Raw genomic sequence first — 22,282 nt, 5'->3', positions numbered from 1 at the left:
TACAATAAGAATATCAAGTGGATGCCTCTCAAAGTACGAGAAGTAGAAGCATGTGCCTTTAGCCATAAGGCTGAAAAGGCTAAAATGGAGGGCATAACAAGCTGTCTCTTCAAACCACGCAGATCTTTCTTGTGCATTTTACTTTAAAAGTGCTTGGGTTAGCTCAAAAATCCTGTACATGCTTCTGTTTAAAAAAATATGCAGTGGGCTTCTGCTTTCTTCAGTTGAGACCCATTTCTAGATTAAAGTGCACAGCCAATTGGTATCAACAGGAATCCCTTTTCTCCCTTCCATGCCAGGAGGACTGCTCTGAAGCTGAGCCTCAAGCGCAAAGCAAGGTAAATAGAGGCAATTTAAGGCTCTGGAAGAGGTGAAGCATGGAAAAAACAGCAGGGTTTTTTTGTTTGTTTGCTTGTTTTTCCATACACAAGAGAGAATGCAAATGGTAATGTGCAAGTATCAGACACCACCACATCCTACAACGGTGCTGGGGTTACTGGGATCTTGAAAGTCTGTAGCCCTACAGTACCTGCCCTGTTCATGGCTGGCCTTGCACCTTTTAGAGCACACAATCTTTTTCCACCAAAAGGAACATATTGCTGGGATGAGGGCAAACTTTCGGTTTTGAGAAGCTGCCTTCTGTGCTTATCCCGCAGAATTGAATGCACTGCCTTCAGAAAGTCCTTCCTGTGTTCTGGTGAACTGAAAAAGAGGAGAGAATACAAGAGGCAGAGTTACCTCTTGCAAACCGCCAAAAGCTCACTGTAAATGAGATAATTAATGACCAGTACTGTAACTTAAAACCACACACTGACTGGCATACATTTACTCCCAGGAAGACTCCATTTAAAATAGCATTTTCAAGGCAAAGCCAAATCTATAGTTATTGCAACAGATACCAAAGAAAACAAACACGCTGTTTATTAACGAATCCTGTTGCCATGCACTGCTTTTTCTCTAAAACCAACCACACACTTTGCTTTGTCTGATAAACATCAAGCTGACCTGTGGTGACTAATTAAATCTCAATTTTTAGCCTGTAATCACACACCAAGTCCTGCAGATCTGTACTGCCTAATAGTGGGACCTGGCTTGATATCACCTCTGTTGGACCCTGGCAAGTTTGCAAGTTCTCATTTGAAGTCTAAAACACAGCAGGGCAACCACCACAAAAAAGACAGACAAAATTCATCTAAGGAATGACCAATGCCCTAAGGACAATAGTTGGAAGTTGTTGGCACCAGTTGTTGGTACCAGCTGAACAAGACATGTTAGCAGCTACCTGGCACAAAGATCCAGAAGTTTAATTGGATGTAAATTTGTGAAAGGAAAAGTGTAAAAAGGACATTCCTGTGAGTGAGGTTGATCAAATATATGTCTTTATCTTAGGTAGAGTTTCATAAAGGTTCTAACATGCTCTCCCTAATTTTCCCCCCAGGCAGCTCCCAGACTGTCTTAGATGAATGATACAGGCAAACTGGGATCCACGGATGCAGCTGCCATTGGAAGATTTGGAAATACACTTACCTACAGCAAAGGTGAAACGTTCTTTCTGGCCTGCCTTCAGACTCAGATTTAACGTGGACAATCTCACATACAGAATTGGTCTCTGCATCTAAAGCAAAAGCAAACAGCACTTCATAAAACAGGCTCTCATGCTTAACCTTAGCTAGAATATTTATTCTGTAACCCTGAAAAATTGTTAAAGGTTGCGTGGGACAACAAATCATGTGTTGAAAATAATATTAACTCATGGATGAAAAGCAGTAGTGGGCAAGTGGCTAATGAAACAACACATAAATTGGCCAAAATCTAGTAAAGCTTCATATGCACTCACTCAGTACTATAAGAGTAACAGAAAAAAAAAGGCTTTTCAGGTACTCCATATACTCCAGTATTGCCATATCTTACAGGTGTAACTTCTGCAGACAGCTAAGTTACATGTTCCTTCCACTTTTGCTTATGTACCGGGAGAATGTATTAAAAAAATCTCAGTCTTAAATAACGACCTTCACTGCCATTTGTCATCTGTCACAACAAAAAGAATTCACTAGCTCTGTTGTTTCATAGCTGAAAGATTTCCTTCAAGTCTCTAGAAGAGGAACAAAATGAGCCAGAGCCAGGAGCAACTTTGTTCAGGTTTTCTAAAACCTTGACTGCCTTCAGGAAAAAAAAAAAACTGACAAAGTGAAAATACAGAATTGGAGCTTTTGCCCCTTTGTTTCTCTCCAGGGTTGTTACTGCTGTTGATTGTGGATTCCATTTTCAGGTCCCCAGAGCTGCACACACATGCACTAAGGACAAACATCGGTTAGTCAATGAATGTTCCCAAAACAAAGGTTGAAAGGATTACCAAATTTCTGCAGCTAGAACATTACCTGCACTTGCCAATGCTCGAACCTGCAGTGCTTCCAAAGGTATCATGTGACGAAAGCGGAATGGATCCCAGTCTTCATAAATTGAAGCTCTATGTGATCCTCCCTGGGAGAATTTCAAAACACCATTAAGAAATTGGGATATTCAGATCTCAATGACAGTTGTCATTGCTATGCACTGAAAATGCCCAGCTAAAGACTTCTTGCAGTTCTTTTTTCTCTACATCATCTCAGTAACTAGCAACATTGAAGTGCCTGTCTATGAAAATCTTGTTAAGCTCTGGACCAAAGCAACCATTAGACCAATGAACTCTTGTCAATTCCTTCAAGAATCATTTAAGACTAATCCTACACTCACACTTCCCATTGCACATACGCTCATGAATGTGCACTGATCTTGCTTTAGTCACTCCAAAGTCATTCTGTGTCCAGTCAACTTAAAAGATTAGCATTTCAAATCACACTTTTGGTTTATGCTGTATATGGGAATCAAAGTGTTTCTTATAATATTATAAAATATATTCCCTGTTGCATTAAGTCACGTGTTCACTGTGAACCATAGCTTTAAATTCTAATTCTGACTCCAGAAGGATCTGGTGATACATAGTGCTGGCACACCTTATTTGCCAAGAGCAGCTAGCACTTGCTCAGTGGCATTTAAAACTAACAGCCAGGACTGAAGCAAAGGCATCGTGTTTCACTAAGAAAGTTGACAGCTCTCACATTTGATTTGTATACACTGACTGAAGAGCCAAACACAAGAGACTCACTCAAGGTGGTACCTTGTTCCATGAAAGTCCACTCCACAGCACGGAGTAGATACGGTAAGCAACATGAAGAGCGCAGCAGACAGTAAAGGATAAATTAAACATTTGCAAAACATTGGCTTCAGGCTGAATAGGAAGCTACTCAGAATTCCTCAAATCCTTGTTTGCATGGTGGTAAACAAAGATCAGATATGCAAAAGCACACACAGACAGCACAGCTTTATGGAAAGCAAATCTGGATTAGTAAACTACTACAAATGTACACAGCGGCACAGAAATGGTCCACACAACTTACAAGTTTCTTCTTCTGTTTGGAACCATCCTTGTACACAAGGACCACAGCAGTTTTGAACACTGGAGAATAAAGTTAAAAAAACAAAAGCCATGTAGTAAATAAGGTTGGGAAAAGGTTTCCTACATGCCCAAGCACACAGACATTTCAGCTCTTCAGACAGCCCTTAACTCAGTCAAGGAGGCATGAGTCATCCTAGCAAAAAGCCCAAGCTCAACAGCTTTTAGCACACCATTACTACATGGACACTTAATTTTGGACATTTTATTCCATCAGTTTAAAGCTGTTGGGAATACTTAAAGTCACTGCACATTCCCAGCAGCTTTCACGAGGCTACTCAGCTTCAAGGTTTCCCAGCTTACAGCAATGCAGTCAATTTTTATATGCTCTTCAGAGCAAAGATGAAAGATTCTCCATTCATAAGCTGTTTGGTATAAAACAAAAATAAAATCAAAACCAGTGGCTTTCTAACCTGCATAGCTTTCTGAAAACAGCAACATAAAAACCTATCGCTTATGAAGAAGTCTAGGAACAAACAAAGCCTAACAAGTAATGCTGAGCTCGACTTAACCTTGAAAGTAACAAGTAGATGATTTGCCAATATAACTTTGCAATGTATCACGCTTCAGTGCAGTGGAAAGACCTTGAAATCTATGCCAACAGCATCAATTCCTCATCTGGCCACCCAAGAAACAGTACTTGGGAGAAAGACAGACTACTCTGAAGCAACTCTCTGGGAGTTCTGGCTTAGCTTTAAGTACTCTCTGAAGTTTAGATGCTCAAAACATTTTTGGCAGGAGGCATGAAGAAGAAAGGCAAAGCCTCATCAAGCCTTAGCCCTATCCAACAGGATGTGAAGCAGTTAGCATATATCAGACAACAAAAATATATCTCTTCAGATGCAAATATCTTTCTGCATAGTTCTCAACATATAGCCTGGAATATGGGTTTAAAAATCTCTTGCACTATTACAGCAATCACCTCCAATTTTTTTTTTTACCAAATTTAGATGAACACAGAACAGAATTTGACTAGTACAGTTTTAAGATCCAGCCAGTGTTACAGAAGACGATGCTCAATTACCTTCAACAAATATCTGGTAAGGAACATGATACAGTTTCTCACACATCTGAAATAAAACTACTAGGATACAAACCAAATGCTGCCAGCTCAGGTTCCTTCTTCCATTTCCCTAGTGAAGCAGGAGGATTAAGCCATATCACTGTGTTATGCAAGAGCAAATCCCCCATGGAAAGGTCTGCAACCTGTCAATCACAAACACATGCACAAAGAAACAGTGTATTTCAGTCCAAAGTTTTCTTTCTTGAATTTCAGTTCAAGAAAACTTTCCTGGACTTAATTCTAAAACAAACAAACAAACCACAAGTACATTTTTGGAATAAGTTATTTAACCAGATGACTGCAAGTGTGTGCAAACAGACTGACAGATGGCAGTAGATGTGTGTAAATCTTTAATTGGAGGGCATATATAAGAAATCAGACTCAGCCTGGCTCTCAAAATTTTACAGGCAGCCAGGACTGGCAAAAATGAGAAAAACAAACACTTTCCCTTGTGTTTTTGTCTGCTCCTTTGCCATCCTTCCTCTTACCAGCTTTGTGGTATTTCGTTTTAACATTTAGGCATACTCCCTCACACACTCACACTCATGCAGTTTGGGGTAAAGTTCAAAGATAGCACCAGATTAAGCAATTGCAGCAACTTCCTCCCCAGATTTGCCATGGCTTGTGATTTCCCCCAAAGGTTCACTTTGAAAATCATACTGATGGAAATGGACTAATAATGGAGTTCTTAATGACTGCTGGGATATGCATACTAATGCCACTGCAGCAACTAGATCTTTTTCTTTGACTTCTCCCAAAGCAATAACTCAAGGGCAACCTCCAGTCTAGGGGCTATCCTTTTGCAAAAGCCAAACTTCACCCAGAGAAGGATATCACAGATAACATGAGCAAAACAACCTGAGCTCTCCCTGACGACAAGAGCAACACTAAGATACGTTTGTTGTCTCTTCTCCCAAATTAACACCAAGCCACAGCTGTTTTGTCAACAGAAGTCCTGACCCGTTCTCCCAACTCCTCTTTGCCAGGATCACCACGTCTTCTCTGCTCTCTCCCACTCTGCTGTTATGTAATTTGCTCACCTAAAACTTTCCCAGGACCGTTCAATCCCACACCACCTGTATCCTGTATTTTCACAGCAGCTCTTAAGCTTGATCTTCATCTCAGTGGTTGGCAAAACCCTACTACCGTTACTTCGTATGGTCATGTCTCTCTTGCATTCATCCATACCACACTCACACTAGCCCTTCAGCACTCAGCTTCAGCATGCCTCCACCTTTTCCTCAAGTCTCTCCTGACCTTGCCCATTACTTCACACTACTCTCCTTCATGGCACTGTTGGACCTCAGGCCTACATTCTACTCAGTAAACAAGCTATCCAAGTCTCAGTTTGAAACTTCAACACATCTTCCACAGCCTACTGCACCCAAGACTGAGCACATTCAACCTTCAGGTGTTTCAGTAAGCACTCTGCAAGATCTGGACTGAAGTCCGGGACTCTCATATATCAAGTCCACTAGCACACCTTCTGAATCAGAAATAGTAGTTTCTCGCACACTGGAACTCATTTTGATCTCTGTGAAGTGATTGAAGAAATAGATATAAGCTTGCCTCAGGACATCCATCTACTCAGACTGGTGGGATGACATTGTGTTGAGAGAGAAGAGCCAAAATATGGACATTAAAAAGTTGAACTGGGATTCTGAACCAAACACAACCTTCAAAGTGAATGAATGCACTTCTTTACATTGGTTCTACTCACTGAGCTGTATACAGGGAAACAGTTTTTTAATTGGATTGGGATTTACTTCTTTGCACAGGAACTACTTCAATGACACAGAAGGAAAGGTAGCTATCTGGCAAAATTTAACATTCACGCCACAGGCACCAAAAGAACAGCCTATTTATTTTCTTTACATATTATTTGTTACCTCTTTTTTCTCTCCTGTTTGTTCTGCTATGAGTTGGTCAAACACTGCCCCATATTCTTCGTGGATTTTTTGCATTTCATTAATATGGCTGGCAACTTTGTTCATTGTTTTTATGGCCACTATAGAAGAGAGAGAAAAAGGGAAGGAGATGAAAAATATTTTTAAACCTTTGAAAGGAAGGGCAGGAGAAGGGCTCCAGACCAGAAGTTAAAAAGAGAAGAGGAATGTAGGTTAACTCCATACCATCAAGGTGATAATGTTCTTCACTGTCTACATCAGTCAGAGCAAAGAGCTCCTTCAGCAGGAGAGGGTATTTCAGTATCCTCTGGATGGGTTTGATGAGGTAAGACTCCAGCGTGGAAGAGTGCTGCCGTCTGGGATTCTGAGCATCCAGAAATGCCTTGAAAGCAGTGTCTGTCTTGGCTAAAAGATTAAAATGAAGCAATTGCATAAATCAAAAATCATAACAGCTGTCCCAAGAAAGTGACTTTTTGAGCATTGAATTCATTTATCTGTAGACATTTTGCAAGGAACTGCAGGTTTATCAGATGATCAGTGTTATTGGGATTATGCATTTCAGGTTTTGTGCTATTGTCACTTTGCCACAGATAAGCTATTTATGAGTTAATATGAAGTAATACCCACTGTACCAAGACTGAGTACACTGTACCCAGTGTGATTTCACTATACACCTCATTTCTGGCCCTGCCACTATTTGAGAGCAGCATAACCCCTTTTAATCAATTGTTTCCTTTACAAACAGGCTCAAATCAGAAATCTGTAAGAAATCACAGCAATCATCTGGTCTGACAGTCAAGCCCACAGTATTGGCAAGTATGGTTGTTTTCTCACATCATTATACCTCAAGCTGCATAAATAGACAATAAAATACAATAATAAATAAATCAAAAACCAATACGGAGGCAGGAAGCAGTAAATTTATACACCACATTTTGAGAGTGCAAGCAGACTGGGTACCTGACTGATATCATCTTTTCTACCTTACTGCTACCAAATGTATAGAAATAGAAATACCATTTAACTGTTCCTTCTTTTACTAGAGCATAAAAACAGAGAGCAAAGCATAGATAAAGTTTTTTTAGATAAGAATAGATAAAGAAATTTTTAGACATACAAGTTATTCAGTGCAGAAATAATCCCCACAAATGCTTTTATGAGAGCTGCGATTCCCTGCTAATGTTGGGTGTTTTGTTGGTTGGTTGACTGTAGTTTGGTTTTATTTTTTCCTTCCTCCCTCAGACAGTCACCTGATTTCAATAAACAACGTCAGTTTCAAATCCAGAAGCCACCTGCACCTCAGCTGAGGACATTACTTCACACTTGAAATACACTCCTGGGCTTTTTAAGAGATTTACCTCTGGAATCAAATTTGAAGTTCTGTCTGTGTCATAATTCAAACACAACCATTTTTCATTCATAAATATAGTCAGTAATGAAAAAACGACAAAACAAAACAACCAGAACTATCTACTGTTTGCTCTTAGCATTAAGGTCAAGCAGATTGCAAAAGAAAGCAAGAATGTGACCAGCAACAAATCATTTATTCATGTATTCCACTGAGCTGCCAACTATTCCTTGCAGCATGGCAAATGAGAGTTTACAAGAAGAAATGAAAAAAGAAACCTGCAAACAGAAACAAATCAAACAGTCCACGTAAGCTTTGTATTGACAGACATCCAGATGTTCTTTAAAAAAAAGAACATCCCATTTAATGGCATTGCTCCCACAACTGGAGCCATCCATTTATTTAACATCTCAGCCAGAAATTAATTGCATGAAACACTGCTAACTCTAAGAGATTAACACTTTCATGGGACAAAAACATCCCTCCAAGTCAAGGAGGCCCATGATCAACTGTATGCCAGACCACAGTTCATTTATCTCCACTTCAGGAAGCCAAACTCTGGTAGGAATTTATACATGGAAACCTCTCAGGCAAATTGAATCAAAAACAAGAGGAGGAAGAGAGGGTAGAGAAAGCACAGCTAAGTTTAAATATTTAGACAGCTTCCATAAAACAGTCTCACAGGCTGATCTTTTCCTAGCAGCTGTCAGCATTCAACCACATTTGCTGGAGCTTTAATGGAATTGTCATGAGCATGGATTCACTGCACACACTCTAAAAGGAACCAGAGGTCATCACCAGTTCCGGTTCCAAAGTACACAGTGATCCATTAGTGCAAGCCACATTGCCCAGTGATGGGAGACTTTTTACTCCCTGTACGACTGAGGGGGAATTTGATGTGTTGGAGAAGTGGAGGAAAAACTGCATGTGAGGTTAACTGCCTCTTGGTATGATCACATCAGTGGTGGTCCACAAACATCTATGGCAGAGAGTTCTATGCAAGCCTGTCAAGCCAGACAGGCTGACTCCCCTATCACTGTAAGAACTCACAGAGAGCAACCATACACACGTGTCCCCAACTCTCCATCACAAATCTCTGAGTGGTCTGGTGTGCAGTAGCCACATTTCATCCCCCACACAGACATCTGTGACAGCCCAGACCAGTGCATCATTGGCACATCTCTCTCTCTGGTCTGTCTGTCCAACACACAGCTCCTACCTTTCACCAGTACTTTTGGGACTTTCGTGTGGCTGGCACAGAAGGCACTGTACAGCTTGAAACGGTCGGCGTAGTAAAGGAAGGATCCACCCAAGGAAAACAGCACTTTCTAGGATTAAAAAAGAAAAGCATGTGAAGACCAGTTAGTTATTTTCCCTCCTGGAAAGCCACCTAAAGTCAAGCTAGCAAGAAGATAGGGGACTTTCACAGAGAATTGTGTGAAAGCACTGCTGTTCTAAACACTGCCTTAAGTATCAATTGTGGTTCCCAACTGGGAGCCTTCATCAGCAGAGAAAGGTCAGAGCAACAATACAGAGATGTCTTGCAAGATTGATGGGAGGAGTGAAAATGGGGTTTTCCTCCCTGACCCTACAATGGGGTAGAAGCACAGAGGAAGAAACAAAACGCAGGAGTGGGATGGAGGGTTTTCATTTAGCTGTCAGATGACAGATACTGCACTTTTCACAGAGTTTTCACACCATGTAACAGAAAATAGGACCAGCCTTGGTGCCGGAATCCAGCCTGGATACAGGCTACATGGTTAACATCATCAGCTGTGTTCCCAGTCAGGCTGATCTGCAGACACCACAGACTAAAGAGGAACTAGCTTCACAGCTCCAGAGATATATTTAAATGCCTGAGCTTAAGATGTTCTTGTGGCCAGACACCATAGGAGGGACTGGGTGTGTCCAAATTCACAATGGACCAGTCATTAAGGAACTGCAAGCAGGACTGGTATCCCTCTGCACAAAAAAAAAGCAAGGTCCCTACTCTGCTGAAAATTAGTTTGTGTTATGGTTCAAATATAACACAGATGTTTATGTCACAGTCAAGCCTTTGCTCCACCACCCACCAAGGAACAACAGCATGGTGGAAGGAGACCAGACAACATAGGCAGTTTGCCTACAGTCAGCAGAAGGAAGCAAACTGCAGAACTGAAACCAAGTCCAGACATCCCATTTTGCAACTGCTTTCAGAGCACGCCCGTAGGACAGAACTGAAAAATAAATTTGATGCACATTTTATGTAGAAAGGTAGAAATAATCTCACTCAGAACAGAATTCTCTCCATGAGAAAGACTCTTCCAGAAAGACTCTTCCTAATTTCTCTCCTCTACCTAAAAAGAGTCAAACTTTTTTTTTTTTTTAGTGGGAAAGCCTGTGCATTTGCATTCTCCATTAAAGGCACATTTTCTACAAAGCCAAAGTTAGGATAGCAGCATTTATGATTGATGCTGATTTTTAATGAATACCTGACAGCAAGAAGCACAGAAACACACACAAAGACAACTGTTTTCAGCAGTTTTTCCACGTCTGTAAGTTGGTCAAAGTGCTATCCCAATGGACTTATTATTATTCATCACAACATTCTGTCCTCTACCAAGGTGAGCTGTCTAAGTATGAAAAAGTTCCCCAAAGACAAAACAGTTTGAGCTGCTTGCCAGAAATCTAATACATCACGTACTACAGAAGACACAAAACTATTTCTTCATTTTACTTTTTTTTTTCTTTTTTTAATGAAATATATATGTCTCTAGTTTACACTTCTAACTTTCATGCACAAGTGTCGATACTTGGAAGCAGTTGCTGTATAGTTCTGCTATGCTCAAAAAGCCTAACTGCAGAACTCAATTTATATTCTGTACCATAGCCCCAGTGGGCTTCTGAACTGCTATATTAGACTTGTCAGAACAAAAACCTTATGTAATATTCCATTTCTAGTTTTTCTTTACAGCTTGAGACAAGAAATCTGACAGAAGAACAAGAATAGTATCTCTAAACACATGGTGTTACATACTTCTAGTGCTCTGTACTGCTAAATGTAACACGAAGCAAAGTAATAGCAGGATGGTCTTCCAACAACCTCAGTACTAGCAACCAATCTCAAGCATAAGTAGATGCTGGTTTTCACAAAAAGAGTGACAGTAAGTAAAACAAATACAATAAAGAGTGTTAGAGGACAACTTCTAAGATTATAGTTTATCATTTATTATAATATTAAATTGTGAGCCTACTCTGAATGTAGATAGAATCACAGAACTATAGAATGGCCTGGGTTGAAAAGGACCACAATGATCATCTAGTTTCAACCCCCTGCTGTGTGCAGGGTCGCCAACCAGCAGACCAGGCTGCCCAGAGCCACATCCAGCCTGGCCTTGAATGCCTCCAGGGATGGGGCATCCACAGCCTCCTTGGGCAACCTGTTCCAGTGCCTCACCACCCTCTGAGTGAAAAACTTCCTCCAAATAATAGATAATGAGTTTACCTTAAATTGCTCAACTTTTTCAAGCTTTTCCAGGTCTGGAACCAGCCTTACTCCATCTTCAAGAGTTTTCAGGAACTCTACCTGAAATGCTACCATTTCAGTCAGATTCCCGAAGAGAACATCCAGCTAAAAAGAGGTAAAAAAGCAACATGCTGAAAATACCACAGTTAAGGTCACTTCACAACTAAATCAAGTCTTCTAGAACTTCAGCAATTTTCAGTCCAGTCGTATAATCAGAGTGATGTTGAAGATAAAAAACACAAACTATCCATTATTGTACCTTTACACTCTGCTCAATGAGCTATTTTAAAAGAAATGGAATTCAAAATTTCTATCAGAGCTCACTGAAACAAGAAAATTTAGGTGTGTGGAGGGGGGCATGTATGTAAGCTATCGAACTAAAAGATAAGCACTAGTTAACATACCTCATCTGGTGTGAGAAACGTTTCTTTCTGTAGAGGCTTCAGATATCTCTCCATTAGACAGTTTAGGTCCTAAAAATTCAAAAAAAGATTCCCATGTTGGTTCCTTGAACTCTCTGAACATTTATTGAAGTGGCTAAGATCACAGTTTTCCTCGTGTATGGATTTTTCCTCCCCACACATAAGACGAATCAGATTTCACTGAATCTATGATTGTGTAAGAGGAGACACTTACACAGATTTACTAAGAAAACCTATACAAGATTTCACAGACCACCGTTCCTCTGCATTTCTGTCAAGTGAAGACATTTCAATATTACCGAATATCAATTTTGAATGCCGACTTACTTCAGACAGTTGATTAAATTACTATTCTAGTGACAGATTGTAGAATCCAATAAGAGACACGTGCACAAAATAGGACTTGAAGTAGAGAAGTGGCTAACAAGGCTTTCCAGAAGGAGAAACATTAGCAGACTGAAACAACATATCAAAATCCCATACTTTGACATAGGTGCGCTCTGTTTCGAGAAGTTCGCAGATGACCTTTCGCAGTTTATCTGCATCTGTGAGTTGTCTCATGGTGGCCAGCTGGGGTCCTGTGAATTCCTGAGGATGAGCACTTGAGTCAGAAGGGTTCATTTCATGAAGACTGCGACAGAAAGCAGCGACCTGCTCTGTACTCTTTAAAAACAAGAAAGAGGAAAGGCCAGTGGTAATAACTGAGGCAGGAGTTACAGGAACAAAGGAGTTGAGAACCTCTGCAGTTATGAAGTTGCAGTCACCAAAGTCTAGAAGTACACACATTATTTCATATATATATATCTACCCTCTTTCAGTGTCTAAGGGTAAAAGAAAAAGAGTTGCACAATTCAAGTAAGGTGAAGTGTTGTCTGGCAACCTTCCTGGTTTCAAACGAACATGAACTTTAGTAGGTTTGTATAGCATTTAGGATTGAAACAAACAAACAAAAGGGCCTGAGAAGTGAGAACTAAAAATTATAGTGCCATCAAAACACCCAAGCCCTTTTCAAGTTCCCTGATCTAGTTTGCAATGGACCTGTAAATGGCTGTGTCAACACAGCCAAAGAGACAACATGGCGATAGAAACCCTTTGAGATGTTTTATGGGGGGGGAGGGGAGAGCCATCTGGGTAACCAAAGCCTCAGGCTTCAAAGCTTTCTGGAAAGTAACTTGAGTTTTTGTTCTGGGTCTGAAAACACAACTTGCAGGGTATATTTCATCCTTATGCATCACGTTTTTCAGAGCTGCTGCATATCACTGGTTTCTTTAATGTTTAATTATGTCTCTATATAAAGAGAATTATCCTCCCTTCACCTCCTCTCCTTAGATCACCTGCCTGCATCTTTCATTTCACTCCAAAGTTTGGAGCAGGTACAGTCTCCGGTGTCAATGACGACAGTCCCAGGCTTCTAGGATTGCCAGCACAGCAGCACACCCTATCTCCTTCCATCCCCGAGACCCGGTGAGAGCTCGGGAGGGAAAGGAGCTTCTTTACTTGATCACACCTCTCTAACCTTCTGTGTTTAATCCTGCCACGGTATCTTAAACCAGATTTAGAGACTTCCCAGCATTACCTCTATATCCCTCCAGTCCACGCTGAAACAACTTATGCCAAATTATCCTGTTCAAACAGAAAACATGCAGGGAAAGGGGAGAGAAGAAGAAAGAGAAAAAAAAAAGCACACCACCGCCTCACAGTTCAGAGACAGAGCCCTGCTCACTGAGAGATCACTCCCACCAGCCAGTACCAACAGCAGCATCAGGAGCCTGAGCTACCTGAACCACCCCACACCTTTGTGGTGATTCAGTGCAAAACATTCTCTGCATTTGTTAAGCTGCATCACTTGCTCACACATCACTGTTTTCCTACCCATTCACTTGCTAGACTAGAAGGCCATGAAGCTCAAGAAGAATATTCACCATTTTAGTGGCAAGAAAGGGATATCCTTCCATAGAATAATAGATGAGAATCATTAAGGTTGGAAAAGACCTCACAGATCCCCCAGTCCAACCACCAGCCCACCCCCCCACGCGCACTGCCCACGTCCCTCAGTGCCACATCCACACGGCTCCTGAACACCTCAGGGACGGTGACTGCACCACCTCCCTGGGCAGCCTGTGCCACTGCAGCACTGCTCTTGCTGAGGAGAAATTGTTCCTAACATCCAATCATCAAATACCTGCTTTCCCGGAAGGTGTCTTATGGCTGTAAATGCTCACCTAAATGTCCCACTGCAAGGCATCTCAGTACAGATACTTGTTACGCAAAGGATAATTTTCATCAGGACAAAACTGTAAGCAATTAACTAATGGTAGCCAACCGTCCATACAAAAATGCCTCTTGGACATGGGTGCTCACTGGGAAAATATTCATCTTTAGTATGAGATCTAAGCTCAGACCAGGCAGAAAGAAAAAGCATGGTTAGAAAAAGAAAAACTAGTGAGTCAAATCTAAGTTAGCTTCTGGTTACAGAACATGTCAGTGAGTGTCAGACTTATTAGTCAATGTAATTCCATTTATTTCTCTCTGTGCTTGCCAGACCCATAAGTACAAAGCAAACCCAAACCTTTAGGTTAAGTTTGCAATACGTTTCAATACACATGATCTTGATCTCAACAGCTTCAAATCTAAAAAGTGCAGTCAGTTAAAGCCTAGATTCAGTGGCAGTGCAAAGAAACAACTGCCCAGTTACCTGCTTTGCTACAAAGAGACAAAGGACTGATAGTTAACAGTGGTGAATGAAAGCCTGCAGAGACTCAAAATAGGCCGGGTTTTCCTCAGAAATTCTTGAAAAAATAATTTGAGGAAGTCACACCCAGTGGTATTTTATTTTAAGAGTCAAGTGTGCAACTAAAAATAGTTACAGTATACAGAATACGGTATAAAATCAAACTCCCAAGCGTTTTCAGCAGTTTGTGTGTGACAGCCTGCAGACAGCTCACCGTGCTGTGCATTCACTTGCATTAAGCTACAGGGAAAGATGGGTCACCCAGAAAAAGAGTGCAAATCCACTTAAGACTATGAAACACCAGCAGAACACTAACAAGCGGCTGAGAACTGGATAACTGTCATACAGGCACAGGTTCTGACCTAGTGGGAGCACTTACACCTATGGGCCAAAAAGGAAGTCCAGAGACTTGTAGAAGCCTTGTCTCCATGTGTGCATGCTCTGTACAATGCTCACTGACTTCACCCAGAGCCTGCTCCAGCCAGCAGCAGCTCTCACTTCTGCCTTGCCACTTTCATGCCTTGCATTTTTTGCTCATTTCCCCACAAGTACCATTCGTCTTGTACTCTCCAGGCAGACAGAAAGTCTCAAGCATGTTTATCTTCACAAACCCGCTCCCTTGCTTGTTCACTGAACAAACTGTTCCATTCCAGAACACAATCATTTCTACCTCACGCTTAAAAATCAACTGCTAGACAGAAAGCAGGTGCATGTTGGACCTAGAAATGTTCAGAACACAGCTGTTTGCTTATAACTCTCAACCAGTACAAACAGAAGCACCTCCATCCCCATTTTCCTAGAGAAAATTGAAAGAGTAGGCCTGGAACAGAAACAGATCCCTTTGTCTACCTACACCAGCTCTGTTTGCCAGCTGCTACTGAACAGTGATTTCTCCAGAATTAGTGCAATTACTTTAGGCACAGCCCTGCCAGCAGTCCCATCCAGCAGCCTTGACATGAACTGGACTTCTTGCACAACAGGGCTGCAAGGCGAGGTTTGTTTTGCCACTGCATTAACCCCTCCTCTGCAGGGGACTCAGCAGAGGAACTAAGCTCACATCCTTCTGATTGAGGAGGGGGAAGTCCTTTACTCACTGAGCGTGTTAACAGTGCCCACAGATGGGAGGTTTGGCTGCCTGCCCTACAGCTGTAGAAGTGGACTGCGATCTCCTCTTGTGCTCACCTTATAGAAAGACACGGGTGCAGAGGCATCAAACAGAATGCCTTGTCAAACTGCATGCAACACCTCTGCTTTGCACCACACAGCAAACTTGAAGCAATACTGATTTCCCAAACAAAACTCAGGCAAACTGCACTCTCTCATGCACTGGCGGAACCGTTAATGACATTGCACAATAACAAAACGCCTCTGCAGGGTATATGCATAACAGCTCAGCCTTAAATCTATAACCTTACAATTAAAACAGCACGAAAATTTGTTTAGCTGCTAATTCCTTAGACTAGAAGTCAATTTGCTCACCAAATACAGCATACGGTACAGAGAGTCGCCGGATCCCACAGCGCTTTCGTTCTTGAGTTTACGGTTAACTCTCCGCAGAGCCGACATGGCCAGGAAGGCAGTGCTAGCAGCACTGTCACTCTGTGCTTCCAGCCTCAGCTGTGAAAAAAATCCTGGCTCTCCACATATTCAGCTGATCTGAAATGCTTTCCCACTCCAGAGAGATATCCTCACTTGAGACATGCAGAAGATGGCCACACTTTAACAAGAAGGGGCAGTGACCGTATTTATCCAGGCAGAGCCTTTCCTTGTGTGTTGTTTGCCGTGGGCCTCATTCACTCACCACATCAGCTGGAATTAAAGGCTGCCCAGGAGTTGCAGCTGAAGATGTAATGCTGCTTTTCACGGAAACATGTAGAGGATAATTTCAGCAGAAAGGCTGAAATGCAGCAAAGGGGAGGTGAAGGCAGCCCTGGAATATAAATGTCTCTTGCCTGTGGCGGAGCATGAGCCAATTGGCTACGAACTGCACTGCCTAAGAATATTAAACATCTGAAAGGACAGAGGCAGAGAATTAAAGGAACTTTAAAAAGCCAGTTATGCTGCTGGCAAACCTACCCCTCAAATCCCCACTTTAATCCTTTCACATCTATTGCAGCACACTGAAGATTTTGAGACTTAATAATTCTGGTCTTCAACAATGCCTCTCAGAGAAGATGACCTATTTTCTTCAAAAAAATATCTCTAAGTAGTATGAACATGTACACACACACAGACATTACAGCACACTCCCCAAAGCACAAGTGCTGCAGGGTAATTAGCTCCAGTTTCAAGATGCAGATGCCTTAAATTAAAAACAAGGAGAAACGGATGTCCTGCAATATTATAACTGATTGCCAGTTTGTTTGGTTTTCTTTTTCAAACATCCATCCTCACCATTTTCAGAGGACCGCTATAGGAAAAAAATACACACAAAGACTCATCTTGTGATGTACCACAACACGTGTCCTAGCTTTTGGTGACCTGCAGCATTAAATGCTTAACACATATACCCACTTTTCAGGGCACCTCCTTAAAACCTTCATTTATTCTACAATATTTAAAAGGTCAAAATAGGTCACCACAGAGGCAAGTAACTGTTTAAGACTTAATTACTCTGCTCTGAAAGGTTTCTGCTCTGAAAGTATTCTGCCAACTGATAGAGAAGAATCACCTAATTTCCACACAAAGCCTGAAAGTTCAGTTCACACAGTGGATGAAAACAAGTGCGAAGAGGTGGCAGAAAGCATGCTTTCCTCTCCCTGCTACTCCTTCCCTGCTATCTCCTCCCCAGCATTGGCTCTCACACAAAACTGAGAGAGGGAAAGCAAGCAGCATATCCTAGGGAAGAAGCAACTAGGAGTACAATTCAGGTCGCTGTTGGTTGCACCTCTTAAAGGGATGCTCGCTGGTGTTTACAAAGATTAAAGCCCAAGAGGGCAGGTTGATAAAGAGAAGGCATTGTGAAATTGGATACGGAGCAAGCTCAGAGAACAATGGCTATCCCATACCACTGCACTGCAAATGCCTCAAAATACTACATACCAATTTCCAAGGCAAGTTATCAGAAACAGCTTTACAGTCATCTTACTTTGGTTTATAATAGCTCATTTGAGGATAACGGAAGAAGTAAATTCCAAGTTATTGGGTCTGTAGGATACAGAGGACACAGGATTTTCAGAAAAGGTAGGAATCCTTAAAGCTATGGGTACACTCTCCAAATGCACCGCCACCAACAGCTTGGAGGCTTTTGCAGATTATGAAACAAATACACCTGTATGGAGCAAACACACACCCACATGCACACATGCCAGGCTGGGGGAAGGGAAAGAGACAGCTGGAAGGGAGGAGGAGGAGATAAGCCACGTTCAGGTACCTCCTGTGTTACTCATCTAAGTATCACCTACATGGCAAAGCAAACAGTAAGGCACGAGGGACCCAAGCACAGCTATTTGTAGGATTTCCCACCACTTACCTTCATAAAGAGCCTACCTAGTATGTGCTACAAGAACACATGAAGGACAGCTGCAGCACTGTGTTCCTCTCCTTTTCCCATGAATTATTAACTCCCATCTAGAAATGGCAAGCCGGGAAATTTCCTTCAAGGAGCCAGCATCTCTCCTCCTCAGCAGCACTCCGCAGGCACCAGCAGACCACCGTGGAGCGCGGATGTTTGCAGGATTAAGCCTTGTCTCAGACTCGTACTATCACAAGGCACAAAGCAACCCAAGCACTATTTTAAGATCTTCAGTTGCTAATGCTGCATCTGTGCTGAAGGATGGGGAACTTAGCATTTAGCCAGGAGGCTCCAGCGTAGCTCAACTGGATTTCCTCTACTGCCAAGGGGTGAATGGATAAGAGCACTCCTGCCCTGCTTTTGCCAAGATGGGCAGTAAATAATTACAAAGTCTCTTTGTCACTCCACCATCTGAGGGAGCCTAGAAATCCTGGTGGCAAAGGTGATACAAGGAGTGTGCCCCTCCAGGTGGCAGGAATTCAGCGTTTCACTTCCCACATACAAAAATAACCTGCATAAAACAGCACTGAGGACACCAGCTTAATCTTCTGCTCCGTAATCCTATGAGCATGGGAACGGTCAGCAGTGTACAGACAAGAAAACACCTTTGCTGTTATCCTCACTGTACCAGCCAGGTGCTGATTTTCCATGGAGGAAAACACACTGAAGATTCCTCACAGCCCACACAGATCAGCTTTTCCAAGAACACAGAAAGCAAAAGGATTAGGAAAACCCTCCTGTGGATTTAGCTTTTTTTTGGTGGGGTATTAGTTTTTTTATTTCCTCCCACCTACAGCACCAAAAAACATATTTTTGGTTTTTAAAAGAAAACATGCACTGAAGCTAACACTTCATTTACACAAGGATGGATTTCCCTCTCATTGGAAGCTTGTTAGAGTCACGAGTTACTCTTCCATTATATGAATATTAAGTATTAGAGCTGCTAGCACACATTTCTCAGTTTAACTAAATCTGCTGAGCCACAGAGCTATGTAATCATGTAATCCCTACGTCTCGCTTCAGGCAATTAGCTTTGAAGACCCAGAAAGCAAAATGCAAAATGGAGTCCCACAGCCTGGCCCAGCTCAGAAACAGAAAGCTATACAAAACACAGCAAGAACACTTATTCCCTAAGTAGCTATGTGCTATACTCGGCACTCTTCCACAGCTTCAGTGCTAAACAGAAGAGACTCTTCACAGAGCACGTGGAATTCCCACACACTTATAGTTAAAAATAAAGAAGTATCACCAAGCACTTCACTTGAGAAGAAATTCTTTGTACTTACAAGAAAAAGTTCTGCAGCAAAACCTGGAAGCAAGATGTTAAGAATAACCTCCTTCTTTGCCTGCAAGCTCTACATATATTTCATGCAGAGGAATGTTTTCTGTTATCTGACTTCCACTGTCTGGCTATCAAAGCCAGAACTACAGGCTGGAGTGACATAAGAGAACAGGAAACCAGAGGCCAGGGTCTTTTCCTTTTCCTATAGTAAGCCAGTAGCATAGAACAGGGACCAATTTAGGACTCTCTGTAATACACTGTATCTAAAACAAGAGCTAAGAACAATCATCTGCATATAAGTACAGACTGAGCAAGATCTCATACTCACTAGATCAGGAGTTCTGTGGAAAATTAGCTATAAAATCTCACCATCACTTGCTCATGAAATACCTCAAAACAATCAGTGCCTTTAAAATAATCTCACTTGTTTCTGCCTCAAAAACCACTAATCATCACAGATAATGTTGTGTGAAGCTCCCCAGCACCAGCCTAAAGCAAACTACCAACTGCTGTGAAACCCACCCCCTAATATACAGCAATTAGTAATCCATTTGCACAACCTCTTAGCTGTAATTGGAGAGTTATGCTTCAATTTAAGGTAGGTTGGCCATAATTAGTTTGCATTTAAAAACTAGCACATGCACTATGCTACTATGCTACTATGCTACTATTTTAAGGAAATACTGTTTAATTTACAATCCTCCCATGCCTTGAAATCAAGAAGGAACAAGAAATCATAATAGTCCACCTGATCTTCTGGTTTAGCTCTGGTGAAGAAGATGATAAACTAGCTCTCTTAAAAGCATATGGGAATACTGTCACAAGATAGTAATGATCCACCCCCAGAAAAAGGGTACAAGTCTTGTTCAAGAGATAGTGAAGTAAAATACTGAAAGCAGTAATCTGTTACATTCAGTATCATCTGGAAAGACCTTAAAAGTAAGATTAACATTTTCCCAGGAAAGATGTTCTCATAGTGTACAGCTGAGAAGTCAGCACATCAGCTGTGAGCATGCTGTGCTTTCACTCTTAGACATGTGAAAATGAAAACTTCTCACCTTGCTCATCTTATCGGCTTCATCAGATGACTCCAAGTCCTGCACTTCTGCCTCCTCTGGTGCTGTCTCAACAGAGCTGTCCGGGTCGCCACAAAGCGAGTGCCCTGATGGAATTGAGATGTGTGTCAAAAGCCAACCATAATGTCCAAAAATTTAACAAGGTGCAACAGATACAGAGCTCCCACAGACGGCCAGACCTCATCCTGCATGCAAGTATACACCAACTGACGTTATGCCAGAGGCACTCGCTGACGTGAAAGACTACCTTGGGTTACAACAGGGACTACATTCAACAACAGGTAAAAAAACCAAATAGCCCATAGGGAAGAGTTTTTTCAGTGGTGGGGTTTTCACTCCTGGGGTGGACTGCGAAGGTTGTTTTCTGGGTACATCTCCCTGCCTGCATCCTGCCATGCAAAGACAGTGAACATTCCACCAGGGATTATACTCTTTATTCCATTATGCTTACTCTTCAGATAATGCAGAAAAACCTAATCAAAATTCAATGGATGTAACAACAAAGAAAATCCATTCCAAATCAAGACTGAACAGTCACATTAGCACCTTTCTTGGGGAAAACACTGTTGTTAGCATGTAGCATTTAAACATATGGGGGAAAAACTGATGCTTTTCTATTACAGAACAGATTTTTGTGCAAGCTAATGCTTTTTTGGTTTGCCAGCCCTACAAAGAGAGACAGCCCTGAATCCACTGGTCCCGCAGCCACCCTCTTATTCAGTCCCAGGTTGAAACACAGGCTTTTGACATGGATTAAAAGTAATTTAGCACATCAGATGTAGCATCATTTCTATGTTAGTTCCATGCTGACTCTCATGTTCCTTGCTATTTTCAATTAGACATTTCAATTTAGGTAAGTCACATAAATTTGTCTAGAAGGAGCGTTTGGCTAGATAGTAACGCTGTAAGGAAAAAGGCCAAAGTGATAAAAAATAAGAGTAAAATGTGCTACATATCATAATTCAGTTTGAGCAGCCTGTGTTCACTGCTATTTATTTTCCATTATTGCATGAAATATATCCTACAGCTGTTTCTTACCCCCACACCAAGGCAAATAATGTTTGCTTGGGGGTTTAGAGTTTGGCTTTCAAGCTATCAGTTTTTCTTTTCCTGTGTATTAGAACAACACTTAATCTGTTTCCTGCAATGTAAACAGTCTTTCACTTATATCTTAATGAGCAGTCACACAGTGGATATGCTTGGGATATTTCTAATGTCTTAAGCTGCCACAGCCAGTGTCAACTTTAGTAGGAATCTGCTGGTTGTTAAACACGGGCAATCAGTTCAATACTGCTGCAGATTCCTGGAACAGCCTTCTAATTAATACCTTCCACTTACTGTCCTAATTCTGTTAGGTTCATTACATCATTCTATTTTTGCTTTGTAAACCTTTATTTAGCTCTGCAAAGAGCTCAGAGGACAATGTGATCACTTCCTCTTGTAACACCTGAATGCTGCCCAACAACAACTGTTTGTTAGGGGCAAAAACATGTGGACTTCACTTGACAGTAATGAATTAGAAAGAGAAATCCAAGAAGCAGCTGGAAAAGGGGTCAAGTCCATGTGCCACAAGCACAGATGGAGGTCACAAGAGCACCCAGGTTGCCTTGGCAGTGTAATATCCGTGACATTATGACTCATGCCTGCTAAATAACTTCTACTTATGACTTAAATTAACAAAATAAAAGGAAGTCTTATATCATCAGAGCAGAGGTGCTGGGACTTAAATGCTTGAAGAATCACGTAAGGCTTAAGTACAACAGCCTATGGCTGTTGTTTCCCATTTGCGGGGCTGCTGTCATCTGAGATTTTAATGAGAATTCTTTAATATCTGTTACTGCTATTAAAACCTAGTTCTAGAGCCAGACAATTAATGATTTTTTTCAAATGCAATGGAAATAAATATTCCCAGCCAAGCTTTGACAGCAGTGGTGCAAAGCT

At 41.6% G+C, this 22,282-nt stretch overlaps 1 protein-coding gene across 2 annotated transcripts in view; it reads right to left on the bottom strand.

Annotated features, from left to right (window-relative positions):
* The window catches only part of TIAM1 (TIAM Rac1 associated GEF 1), an 85,051-nt gene that overhangs the window by 3,824 nt on the left and 58,945 nt on the right, over nucleotides 1–22,282 (bottom strand). The window contains exons 14-25 of one of the 2 annotated variants that reach the window (XM_042867828.1): nucleotides 20,324–20,427; nucleotides 12,222–12,401; nucleotides 11,721–11,789; nucleotides 11,296–11,421; nucleotides 9,031–9,139; nucleotides 6,689–6,868; nucleotides 6,446–6,564; nucleotides 4,591–4,699; nucleotides 3,438–3,496; nucleotides 2,379–2,481; nucleotides 1,528–1,615; nucleotides 530–702 (exon numbers count right to left, since the gene is read on the bottom strand). In XM_042867828.1, the coding sequence (XP_042723762.1) occupies nucleotides 530–702; nucleotides 1,528–1,615; nucleotides 2,379–2,481; nucleotides 3,438–3,496; nucleotides 4,591–4,699; nucleotides 6,446–6,564; nucleotides 6,689–6,868; nucleotides 9,031–9,139; nucleotides 11,296–11,421; nucleotides 11,721–11,789; nucleotides 12,222–12,401; nucleotides 20,324–20,427 (1,419 nt within the window). Of the gene's footprint in view, nucleotides 1–529; nucleotides 703–1,527; nucleotides 1,616–2,378; nucleotides 2,482–3,437; nucleotides 3,497–4,590; nucleotides 4,700–6,445; nucleotides 6,565–6,688; nucleotides 6,869–9,030; nucleotides 9,140–11,295; nucleotides 11,422–11,720; nucleotides 11,790–12,221; nucleotides 12,402–15,948; nucleotides 16,046–20,323; nucleotides 20,428–22,282 lie in introns of those variants that run through there. The other variant, XM_042867829.1, reaches the window with a different exon arrangement.

The sequence above is a fragment of the Lagopus leucura genome, unplaced genomic scaffold, assembly GCF_019238085.1.
Source record: "Lagopus leucura isolate 7727_CA_CO unplaced genomic scaffold, USGS_WTPT01 Super-Scaffold_100001, whole genome shotgun sequence".
Lineage (NCBI taxonomy): Eukaryota > Metazoa > Chordata > Aves > Galliformes > Phasianidae > Lagopus > Lagopus leucura.
Note: the sequence above shows the minus strand (reverse complement) of the source record. Positions and strands in the feature narration are given on the sequence as shown.